At 37.2% G+C, this 12,631-nt stretch overlaps 1 protein-coding gene across 1 annotated transcript in view; it reads right to left on the bottom strand.

Moving 5' to 3' along the window:
• The window catches only part of LOC103604351 (inositol 1,4,5-trisphosphate receptor type 2-like), a gene marked incomplete at its 3' end in the record, with an annotated part of 116,092 nt that overhangs the window by 9,010 nt on the left and 94,451 nt on the right, over window positions 1-12,631 (bottom strand). Inside the window, exons 20-22 of the mRNA XM_008588910.1 lie at window positions 7,783-7,976; window positions 3,576-3,705; window positions 1,245-1,302 (exon numbers count right to left, since the gene is read on the bottom strand). Coding sequence (XP_008587132.1) covers window positions 1,245-1,302; window positions 3,576-3,705; window positions 7,783-7,976 — 382 coding nt within the window. The remainder of the gene's footprint in view (window positions 1-1,244; window positions 1,303-3,575; window positions 3,706-7,782; window positions 7,977-12,631) is intronic.

The following is a 12,631-nucleotide window of genomic DNA, read 5'->3' as shown; positions in this document are numbered from 1 at the left end:
CCCTCATGTAACTGACGAGAAAACAATCACAAAGAAAAACTTATGTTTGTCTATGAAAGCAAAGGTGACCAACCATCCTAGTTTGTTCAAGGCTGAAGGGATTTCTAGGCAGATTGGGATGAATTGGTCACCCAGACATAAACAAAAAATAGGCATTTGAATCAATCCAAAATCATCTATTGAGAAGACATAACAGGCTGGATGCCATACACCAATGCTTGATTTTCCCCAGAGACCTAGATACCCCTACCTGACAGGTGGGGAGGGTTGGAGAAGGGCAGTGCACATGTGTGTGACCCATCATCAGAACAGCACTGTATGTGTGGTATATGTGGACTCCGAATAGGAGTCCATTGGAATAAAAGGTCCATCTATTTTAAGGTGAAATGATATACTGGTTTATTCTCTCTTCCAGGAAATAATGAAATACTTCAATAGGAAAACTCAACAACAAAAACTGGTACTACAATATAAAAACAAAGCTAAACCAAACATTTACTAGAGATAAAAATCCTTTTTGGTTCCCTTAATTTTTAATTCTTGTTTATCTTTCTAATAATAACACCAACAAATGCAATAAAAAGCTTAGTACAGACTTTTTTCAGCTTCTTGTGTCAAGTCTATAATAAAAATGAACACCAGAAACTCAATAATTTGTAGCTTATTTTACTTTTTCTTTTTAATTGCTATTTGTTTCATTTCTGAAAAAAAGAAGGAAACAACCCTAAAAACATAAATGGCAGGGCTCCTGATAACAAAGGAAGGTAATCATACCAAAGGCATTTCATTTTCTTTAACCATGGATATTTCCAATTGGCAGAAAATAGCCTTATTTCTCACATATAAAGTTAATGACAACATTAAAAGAAGTTCCTTTCTTGCATCAGATATCTAAGATTCAGAGAAGCAATGTTTTACAAGATGCAGTGATATTTATACCAGGGGAGTTAAAGGGCATTCTTGTGCTGTTGTTATCTGAGGAAAGAAAAGCAAAGAATTCAGGGAAAAGTTCAATACACTGATCTCATCTCTCCTGTCCTTTTCTTTTTACCTGACCTAAAGAAAAGCTATGCTTTCCCCTCTACAGTAAATTAGCAGCTTCATTTCTGGTAGAAATTATGTTAGCAAAAATACACGTCTAAAAATAAATAGATACAGGCAGGTGAACAATAACAAAGTATCAGTAAAATTCTAAGTAAAATCTTATTCACAAGTACGATAAAGATACATGAATGTTATCATACCTTCCAGCGAACATAGTTTCTGCCTGAGCTGCAATTTCATCTATATCAGGAACAATAGCTGCAAAGAAAAATGGTAAAAGCCATTCTTTATCTTATCTTAATAAGAGCCACAATGTTATGTTTTTCAATGTAAACTTTTTTAAACTAATGTATTGCTGTAGTCAAAGTTATATTTAAGTAATCAGAAAGCACCATTTACAAAGGTGCCTCTTACCTATATGTGTGTCTCTATACATATGCATCATACACACACACACACACACGCACATACATACATATAATTTAAATGGGTAATGACATAGAAGGAAAATTTTTCTAAAGAACCAAAACATACCTATAATGAGCCTGTTACTATCTGGTATTTCCAAACAACATGGACTTTTTACCTAAGCATCATACTCCTAAATTTACATCCCTTTTTCTTGTGGGGCAGCGTGGGTTTTGGGAGGGGGGGTTGCCTATGTGAAACAATCACAACTCCTCACCATTCCCCACCACTAACATTTTGAAGATATGTTTATTAAAATAACATGTTTAAATGATAAATGTACTATTTATTTCTCATCTCCAAAGTAAAAAAAAAAAAAAAGAAAGAAAGCTAGAAAGCAAAACAGAGCAAGACATAAAAAAGAAAAAACAATTCTCCCCTGAAATTATCCTTTACAGATACAAACAATGAAGAGATCAGGTAAATCAGAGAGAAAGGGTTTTCTGGGGTTTCCCTAGACTTTCCCTCTGGTACTTTACTGACACTTAGAGCTCATGTTTCCAGAAGTCTGGCTTCTGGGAGTCAATAATTTTTATGCTACTGTCAATGCATCCGCCAGCAACACTTTCTGGTTCTGCCATAGCATTCCTGGAAATAGCCCTTTGGGGTTCTGTACTTCTGAGAAACAGAAAAACAAAACTGCTGCAAATGTGACAGAAGCGAGTTCTGGCGTAGGCAAGCTGAGCTCCATCTGTAGAGGCGTGCTGCCTTGTGGATGGTACTAATGATTCACAACGTGGACATTTGGTCTAGTATCTACTTGACACACTCGCAATCACTGAATCATTTCTGTTAAATGGAGTGATAGACAAAGGAGAGAAGAGTTCCTTACATTGTCACAGTGGTTGCAGTTAGAAGAAAGTTTCATATCTGTATACAAATCTTACCCTCAGAAAAAGAATTCTGTTAACCGGCTAAATTTTTAATAAGATGTCATTTCCAGCCTGCCATGGCTGGCCTGACCTATCCAGAAAAATGGTAATTTAATATTTGTTAGTTTTCATAAAGTTTTTTCTACAGTCACAAATTTCTACAATTAAGTTTGTGTTCTTTTGTTGTTATGCTCCAACACTCGGTGACAGAGCAGCTTCATTCTTACACTTTCTAAACGTGAAAACTGAAATACAGTTCCAGTTTATAACCATACAAAGTAAACACGCACACACACAAACACACAACAAAAGTGACAGCCACATTCAGGCCTTTGCGGAATGCCATGTCTTTACTCTTTTTTAAAAAATTTATTTTTCATTGTACATAATTATGGGGTGCAGTGTACTGTTTCAGTACATGCATATATAACATAATGATCCACTCAAGACAGATAGCATATCCATCACCTAAACATATATCATTTATTCGTGGTGATTATGTTCAAGTCCTCTCTTCAAGCTATCTAGAAGTATACAACACAACAGTATTAGCTGTAGTCACCCCGGAACATCAGAACTTATTCTTCATATCTACCTGTAACTTATGCCCATTGATTGATCAACCTCTTCCCTTCCCCCACCCCCTTTCCCTTCCCAGCCTCTGGTAACCACATATGTCTTTATTCTTGAATCAGGTGATGGCTTCCTTACAAAACACCTTTCCTTCTGACAGCTGCATTTCACAGTACTCTTTGATCCAGGCTGAAATTTTTCTCTTAGATTTTCACTAAAATGGCATAAGGCTTAAAAGATTCAGACTCTGGAGTTGGAGAGAACTCAGAGGGAATCTCTCTTCCACTACTTTCATGACCTTGAGCAAGTAACTTAACCAACCCCCTGACCTTAGTTTTCTCATCTGTAAAATGGCACAATAAACAGCACCACCTCATAGAGTTGTGAAGATTACAAAGGAAAAGTCACTCATAGGACTTAGCCCCCAATGACAGCAAATACCCTGCCATTCTAGGCAAGTTATTTAATGCTCTGTCTCAGTTCTTTCATGTCACTAGTAGAGACCATGTCTACGTTTTTTTCTCATAGAAATACTATTATGCTTTAAAATATGAAAGGTACTTTCAAGTTCCCAGGAAAACAAATTACAAAGAGTAAATATTGTCACAAAGGAGATACCTGATGGTAATAAAGTATCTGGAGAGCCATTGGCAGATGTCTCAGCATTTTCATTGTTCTCTCCAAACTCCTTTTTATATATTGACAGCATATATGAGATCCTGTAATCTAGTCTGACACTCAGGATAAACTATAAGAAACATAAAAATAACATAATTTTCTTTGATTAGCACAGTATTTAAGAATGCAATTCATTACACAACATCAAGAAAAACATCACCCAGGCTCTTTACCCCTGTTCCACACTGTCTCCTTTGAAGCTGGGGAATAATTTCTGAGCTCTGGTTTGAAACTCTAAGTCTTGGGACAGAGAACCTCTGAAGTTGACTGTTCTTTTCTGACATCTTAAATGAGTATTAGATAAAAGATTGTTCCTGGGAGATTGTTTTAGCGCGGCTATAGTAGTCAGAGAAACCTGTATCTTCTCCAGTGAAGGAACAAAGCTGATTTCTTTACATTGATGCCTGGAAGGCTTGATGGGGGGGCGGGGGGGGGTTAAGAAAGAATTGGAGGGGGATGGGGTGACTAATGAGCCATAGGGCAAGATAAAGATGAAAAAATTAATTTAAAAAATTAAGGGATGGGGGAAAAAAGAAAACACAACAATCACAATTCCTTGAACTTGTTAAGACAAGTGAACAGATACGATGTTGATGGGGGGAGGGAGGAAAGGGAGGGGGAAAAGAAGGAATTGGTAAAGGGTCACTAAAATCAACTACATTGTATATTGATAAACTAAAATTTAAAAAAAAAAATTAAGGGATGGAAGTGGTGCCCATCCTAAGATTGAAAAAATGTAAAAAAGAACAACATCACTATCAACCTTTACATGAACTAGTTAGAAACTTTATTTGTAAACTCTTACCACTTCAGTTGCCTGCATGTTTATCAGACTCAAGACTAAGGAAAGGGATGTATTATCAAATGTCAGTAAAATCCCAAAGCAAGAAACAAGAAAAATCTGACTTCCCATGATTTGGAAACAGGAAAAATTTGACTCCCCATGACTGCTCTGTGAATATTCCAGGCAGAGGTATCCTATGGGGAACAGGTAACAATGTTGAATTCTGCTGAGCACTTCAGAGTCGCCATTGGCTCTGCAAGTAGGATGCTGGAGCTGTGACCCTCATTCTTGCACAGAAAGACTGAAATTTCAGCTATACTTGTGCTAAATACAGATATACCATGATCAGCCCTGGAGCTAGACTATAAAAAGACAGCTGAAAGAACAGCACCTACATACCCAGGATATTTCTCACTGGTCTTTGTGTTTCCTTAGGTTTGCGTTACTGCTGTTGTTCTCATTAATAGACACACGACATAACCTAAGTACCCAATAAGGCTCCCAACTGTGTTAGTTACCACAGGGGAATGCAAACACTTGAAGCCCACTGCCCTCAAGAAACCCATAATCAAGTCAGGAAAACAAAATATAGCATTTTAACCTAATTAGGAAATTACTGAGGGCTAAATCATGTGGTACAGAATACAATGGAGGTGAGAGAAGAAAAAGTCAGATGTGCTGCAGGTGAAAGGAGTGGTTTTTACATAGTTACCTTCCACCCCAATATGCTTGAGACAGGCTCAGTTTAACCTTTTGTCTCAGCGTAACTATTAATGGTGCCCCTCCACTCTCAAAAGATTCTCACTTGACAGTAAACAATATGGTCACCCGAGTTTTAGGAAAATTGGCATTTCGTGGCATGTAACCTTACCTCTCACTGTACATGCCACGAGCACCACACCCCTCCTCCGGTCCCCGCCCTGCCTCAGTCTCTCTCGGACCCCTCTGTTCCAACAGCACTGGAACGCCTGCAGCTTCTCTCTTGCCTCCTCACGGTGGTCACCTCGTCCACTTTACCTTGAATATTCTTCTCCTCCACCCCCCAAAAATCAGTTTTGGGGAAATCCTCCAAGGCCCAGTTTAAGCCCATTTTATAATGAAGCTTTCACTGGTCCCCCATTCAAAATCTGAATCATCTCCCCCTCACTTCCCTCTCTGTCTCTCTCTCTCTCTCTCTCTCCTTTGCTAGACCTTTACACTCCTATGAGCAGAGAACATGCTCCATGTCAGCTACATTTGGTTAAGTTCAACAAACATTTGTTAACTCTCTCTCTCTCCTTTGCTAGACCTTTACACTCCTTATGAGCAGAGAACATGCTCCATGTCAGCTACATTTGGTTAAGTTCAACAAACATTTGTTAAACCAGGTACTGAGGAAGGAATCAAGGGTATAAAAAAAGGGGCCAAGGATATAAGCCCTACCTTTGAAGAGCTTACAGTCTATAGAGAAAAACAAACACCAAAGAGACTCTTGTATTAATATGTGGTGACTGCTGCAGCCCATATCAATTGAACTGATTCTAGTTAATAAGGAGATTTTCAAAGCAGGAAACAGATTGTGGGAAAAGAGGACTGAGAAAGCACCTTCGGATTTAGTAGCCTTGAGCAGAAGGATGGGAGAAGATGCTAGCAGGTGCTTATCAAAGAAGGGTTCAGTTTTTTAAAAAAATCTTGTAAAGAACAAATTAATAAGACAAACTAATGAAACACTTATTCACTTTTAGTTGAAGATTAGTACACATAGAGTTGTAGTTCATAAATATAACCAAAATTAAAACTTCCATTCTCTAATATGTCTAATTACAAAAAAACGAATGAAAGGTGAAGGAAAGGACGAAAGGGAAGAAAAAAGAGGGCAGAGAAAAAGAGTGGAAAGAGGGCCAGATAGAGAGAGAATGAGGGAGAAATAAAAAGAGAGAAACCAAAAAAGAGAGGAAGACCCTGAGAGAGAAGAGCTGGCAGAAAGCAGACTTGCCAAGGAGCGTGCTACAAAGAAATTCTTGAAGAGACCTTCCAAGAAAGACACATATTCAAGAGCAGCACACAGGCACAGTGAAACAGACCCAGACACAGGGGCTCAAAAATCAGAGAGCAAAAGAGGTTCAACGAGAATACATAAAGAGCCCAAAAGAGGCAGCAAAAACGCATCGGCCCTAGACTGCTGAGCCATACAATCTCCATCTCATCATTTTTTAGCTGTTTGAGGTTGGTTTTTTTTTTATTTTTTTAAATGTTCCTTTTCTGTAACTGTGGGCTAAAATGAGGTCACATATTTTAGAGATTGTCCCACGATGAGGACGGAGTTAAGCTGGGGCTCATTAGGTCCACAGGTCAGGTGATTGCCACCTTTCTTAGTTGAAGAATGGGAAAACTTTAAGTGATTTTTCAGGGTCATGAACACAGTGTTGGGAAACATGCCAATATTTTTCAGGATTCAGCCTTTGGAATTCCTGGAGGAATTATAAAACCTTTTATGATTATAAATCTAATTACTTTAAATGAAAAATGTACAGACCCTTCCAGGACTACTAACCCACTTCTGGTAGCTCAGTCTACATTAAATTATGGTGAAAGACTTAGTAAACTGTATCAGAATCTTAATAGATCCTTGAAAACTCCAAGCTCCATTCTCTAAATCTGGAAAAAATGCTATAATTAAGGTATCATAAAACTGCTTTCCAAACTTAAAAAGAAAAACAGTGCTAAGAATTCATTGCTACAGTAATGGAAAGTTTATTCACTAATCCAGTTGGCATGAAATAATAATTTATCTCCTTTAAATTCATAGAGCTAGGTATTAGACAAGGTTAACTTTTCAAAAAAATTATTTCTAGACCCTCGGACAAAAACATGAAGAGAGATAGTCACTTACAAAGAACATTAAAACCAATGATTAACAACTTTTGTTAATAAAAAATAAAACTTTATTTGAGTTTCTTGCTACAACAATAAACCTGAATACATGCAATCATATGTCTGATTCAATTAAAAAGAGGAAAGAGTTGGAGTTCAATTATTAAGCCTGTCTTTTCTGAAATCCTTCTTAAATGAAGATAAAATTTAATCAAGGTCAATACTAAATGAAAAAAATACATGTGAAAACGGTTTTATCAACTTGAAAGTACTCCACAATTGCTAGATATTACCATTAGTATATTTAATGGGGATGAACAAACATGATTAACATGCAAAATAGTATCTGCATGAGATTTCTTACCAGGCTTGCCATTAAGTTTAAAAAAATAAAATAAGATCAATAGCATTTCAGAGTATTTACACAGTGAATTGGAACAAAAAGTGTAAGAAGTTAAGCCAATCAGCAAAATGATGTCTTGATCACTTAGTTTCTATTATCCAACACACCTGTAAAATCTCAATAATCTTCAGCTTGGTGTCCATCACGGTCACGTCCTCGTGCTCAGTAGGGTTCCCCTGCTTGCTGGGGAGGATGCTGGGCTGCACGTCAGGCACGCTCATGGGGAAGATGGAACCTCTGCTGAGCACCATCTGGGTCATCATCTCTCCCACCCCGTGGATGGTCCTCATGACATTGTTTCCTGACAGGAGAAAAGGCCTTCAGTCAACACACACAACACCTGGAGAAAACAGCTGTAATATTAGTTGGTCACAACCAGACTGAAAACATGACAGGAAAAGTATTAAAGATAGGAAAGAAGAGCATCAGCACTGCTCTGCCTCTTTCTTTGCAGGCAAACTTAAGATACTGCAGACATTTTTAAATGATAGATTTTTTTCGGCACCACATTCTCCCGAGCGAGCCACAGGCCGGCCCTTTAAATGACAGATTTTTTTTTGACGGGGAACGCAACCCTCTGCACAGTGTGGTCTGCACCACGCTCAACCAGTGAGCGCACCGGCCATCCCTATATAGAATCCAAACCTGCGGCCTCGGCGCTCCCAGTGCCGCACTCTCCCAAGTGAGCCACAGGGCCAGCCCTTTAAATGACAGATTTTAAAAATGGAAGTTTACTTTTCTCAGAAAATGCTTTCAAATGACACACCAAAAGTAAGCTGTTGGTAGCCCTAATAGCCAAATCAGGTCCTTCTGTAACATAGTAAGTCCAACCAACTATCATACCAATAAGCCCTAGCTTTTACAGTAATGCAAAAGGAAGTTTATTAATCACTAAGATAAAGTGAGTTGCAAGTGGGAATGCAAAGATTGCATAAAACATTTAGTTGCTGAATTACAGCATCATAATCCAGTCCTTAAACCATGGACTTCTTAGCTTTCCTTCGCAACACTTTTAAAAAAGAGCTTGCGAGGAGGATTGTTACAATGTCATTTTACAAAAAATAAAATTTCATCTGGGGAAGAAGCATGCATTAGCCAACATGCTTCCCATGCCTTCATTCATTTTGAGTAGAAACCATTATTCAAGGCTCAAAAAAGCAATAATGTTTGAGGTAATTACAGAAATGTTAGCAACAAACATCATGTTCAATGAGGGATCATTCTCTTTCTGTGTCTTCTCCTGATTTGGCTTCTCATTTATTTGTCTGCTATAAAGTCGCACAATTTGCACCATGCACCTATTCCTTACACCGACCACGAACAGCTGTATTGAAAGATCCTCCTGACACTACTACAATTTATGTTCTCCAGCCTGACTGCTATTCCTCACTTCTAAGTTTATACAACAAACAACAAGGATTCAAAAGAAGGATTGTCTACTTTCCTTTCCCAGCAGTGGTTTTACTTTGTGGGTGTTCATGGAGCCTTGCCACAGGCAAAGCCCAAGAATTTGGCAAAGAATTTGCCTTTCCCAAAGTGTCTCAGGGTATAAACCAAGAGAAAGGGAAATGGAAATAAGATGGGATGAGATCAAACTCTCAGCTCTAAGAGAAGAACATAAACCGTGGGAATACCTACAGGATTAAAAGGCAAGCAAAGAAAGAAAAAGAAAATATTTACTTTGTGGGTGTTCATGGAGCCTTGCCACAGGCAAAGCCCAAGAATTTGGCAAAGAATTTGCCTTTCCCAAACTGTCTCAGGGTATAAACCAAGAGAAAGGGAAATGGAAATAAGATGGGATGAGATCAAACTCTCAGCTCTAAGAGAAGAGCATAAACCGTGGGAATACCTACAGGATTAAAAGGCAAGCAAAGAAAGAAAAAGAAAATATTTAAAAGATGACTAGAGAGAATCTGGATGCTCCAGACTACAATTACCATCAAGTCACTGGAACTACTATCATTTGTATATTGTAAAAAGGTAAAATGCCTTTTAAAATTCAACATCTTATCTATTGATGAAATCACTGTAAGTAAAAGAGGGTGGTGCTTTCACAGTACATTTTAGAGTACGAAAGAAAATAATATTTTTTTCTAAAGCAGCATATTCCAGGAAGAAATTAACTTGGGTTTTCATTCTGAAGGTCTGGGACCTTTTATTACACTGCTACTTGCATAAGCTAAAAAAAGAGATAAGAAAAGAAATATGTAAGGGTAATTTCCAAGTTTGGACAAAGTTAAGGGAAAATGATTTGAGACAATCACCTATTTTCTATCAGAATAACGTCGAGGTAGAATGCTTCTTTGTCTATGGTTCTCAAACAATCATAGCAATTGAGAGTTTTGAAATGCCCACCCCACCCCACCCCCACTGTTTGCTACATGGATTGCAGGGATGCACATCTGGTTGTGACAATGGTTTTGAGTCATCAATGTTCAACCAGTACATTTACCCAAGTCTTGCTTCGAATATGTATATGTGTTAGTCTCCAAGAGATGCTTTCTCACTAACACAGAACAGGCTCCTTGGTTATTCTGACTCCCAATTCACACAGAAATCTTTGGCACCCACAATGTCTGCATCTTATTTAGATTTGCATGGAAAATAATCATTTAATCCAAATAATTATTACACAGAAAGTTAGCCTAAACAATTCTTTCCCCCAAATATAGATCCTGTCATCAAGAAATTAAAATCCGGAGACCAGAACCATAATAATATGTAACACATGTTGTCAATGAAATGGGAGGGTTCATTCCATTGTACCACATCCTTAGAAGCCTATGGCATGTGATCATCACAGAACTCTCCTGACATTTCCATGTACGGCCAACTTAGAGGTCTCAAATTAAAAGATGCTATATTTTCTGGATTTTCTTGGTGGTAATGAGTAGTGCTTAAACTGTGAACTATTACAGCTTGATAAACTTAAGTCAAATGCTACATAAATCACAGACGTTCAAGGCTACCGCTATCCTTTTTTCCATAGAAAAATTTATAATTCTAGGCTGTTTAAGATAAATCAGAGGTGATCAGTCCTCAACATACCAAAGGAGAAATCTTACTATTTCTCTTCTCAACCATAATTAGTTAATAATGACTGAGAAGTTTTCAGTTTCCAGCTTTTCTATGTATTCTATATTAACCCAGCCGCCAGAATTTGGATTTATGTACAAAGTGTGCTGAGATGATTTGAAAAAAGGGGAATCATCTTTATTAAGTCAAAAGTAAGGAACGAATTACTTAGAAAGAAAGTCAACATGGACTTTTCAGTTTCTTTCATTATGTGATTGTATAGATATTTTTACTAAGCGTAATATCCTCAAGAGAAAAATCCAAAAGGAAGGCACATATAACAAATGTATACTGGTGACTGGGAATGATTTGGTAATACTTTGTTTTTCTGATTGTTCTGATGAACCTAGTTTCTATTACCAATTTCTGAGAGGTGAAAGACAATAAGAGATTTACATATCACTAAAGATGTGCTGACCATAATATAATTTTTCTCTATTCACATGTCATCTTACTGTGGTAGTTTCTATTACCAATTTCTGAGAGGTGAAAGACAATAAGAGATTTAGTATCACTAAAGATGTGCTGACCATAATATAATTTTTCTCTATTCACATGTCATCTTACTGTGGGGGTTGCTATTGGGTGCAACAATCATTAATAGTTATATGGACTTATTGAGGATACAAGAGATTTAACAGAATCTTGGTTGAAATTTGCCTTCAGTCCATTGGTATTTTATTTGAAGTCATCTTTATCCATTATCTTCTTCCATTACAAACACTCTTTTCTTATGAACACGTAAGAATAAAATGATAATTTGAATTTTTCCATTGTTGAGATTTCAGAGCAATATTTCTGAAACACTCAGCACTTATAAGAGATAATAGACATATTTGATTAGAAGAGTTCTGTAAATAACTATTCACAGCAATTTAATTGTTCTGTGCCTACTAAAGTCAGCCCATTGTTTTATAATGATAGAAGCCAAAAATGGCTAATCCAAAAACCATTCTTATTTTCCCTGAAACATATTTTTATAGTTGGGTTTGAATAAATGCATCTGCTCTTAGAATAATTCATTTAAAACAGAACGATGTTAAACCATGAAGACATGACTCAGGAAGTGTTGCTATTTCCCATCACAGCTCAACCGCTCCTCAGAGGTTTACTTCTGCTTGCTGGAAAACTTCTACACTCTCTAGAACTAGAGCAGTTTACGATTTCATTCTCTAGAGCAGTGCTTCCTCCCAGTGGCTACGGGTCTAGGTTATAAAAGCAGTTTTCTGTATGCCAAGAAAACAAAACATTCACATAGGATCAAAGCCTTGATTAAGCTAGTAATATAAACACAGTAACAGGTAAGATGGTAAACAACCTGGATTAAATGGAAGATCAAGATTGAAGACCCTGACAAAGGATCTGAACAGACAGTTCTCAAAAGAAGACATACAAATAGCCAACAGATATATGAAAAAGTGCTCAACATCACTAATCATCAGGAAAATGCAAATCAAAACCACAAGGAGATATCATCTCACACCAGTTAAAATGGCTATTATCAAAAAGACAAAAAATAAATGCTGGTGAGAATGTGGAGAAAGGGGAACTCGTACACTGTTGGTGGGAATGTAAATTAGTACAGCCACTATGGAAAACAGTATGGAGGTCCCTCAAAAAAACTAAAAATAGAAATACCATATGATCCAGCAAACTCATTACTGAATAAATATTCAAAAGAAAAGAAATCAGTATGTCGAAGATATACCTGCACTCCCATATTTATTGCATCAGTATTCACAATGGCCGAGACATGGAATCAATCCAAGTGTCCATCAACAGATGAATGCATAAAGAAAATGTGGTATATACACACAATAGAATATTATTTGGCCATAAAAATAAATGAAATCCTGTCATTTGTAGCAACATGGGTGAGTC

This window comes from Galeopterus variegatus, unplaced genomic scaffold (genome assembly GCF_000696425.1).
Source record: "Galeopterus variegatus unplaced genomic scaffold, G_variegatus-3.0.2 Scaffold5099, whole genome shotgun sequence".
Classification (NCBI taxonomy): domain Eukaryota; kingdom Metazoa; phylum Chordata; class Mammalia; order Dermoptera; family Cynocephalidae; genus Galeopterus; species Galeopterus variegatus.
The sequence above is the reverse complement of the archived record's forward strand: the minus strand, read 5'-3'. Positions and strand labels throughout refer to the sequence as shown.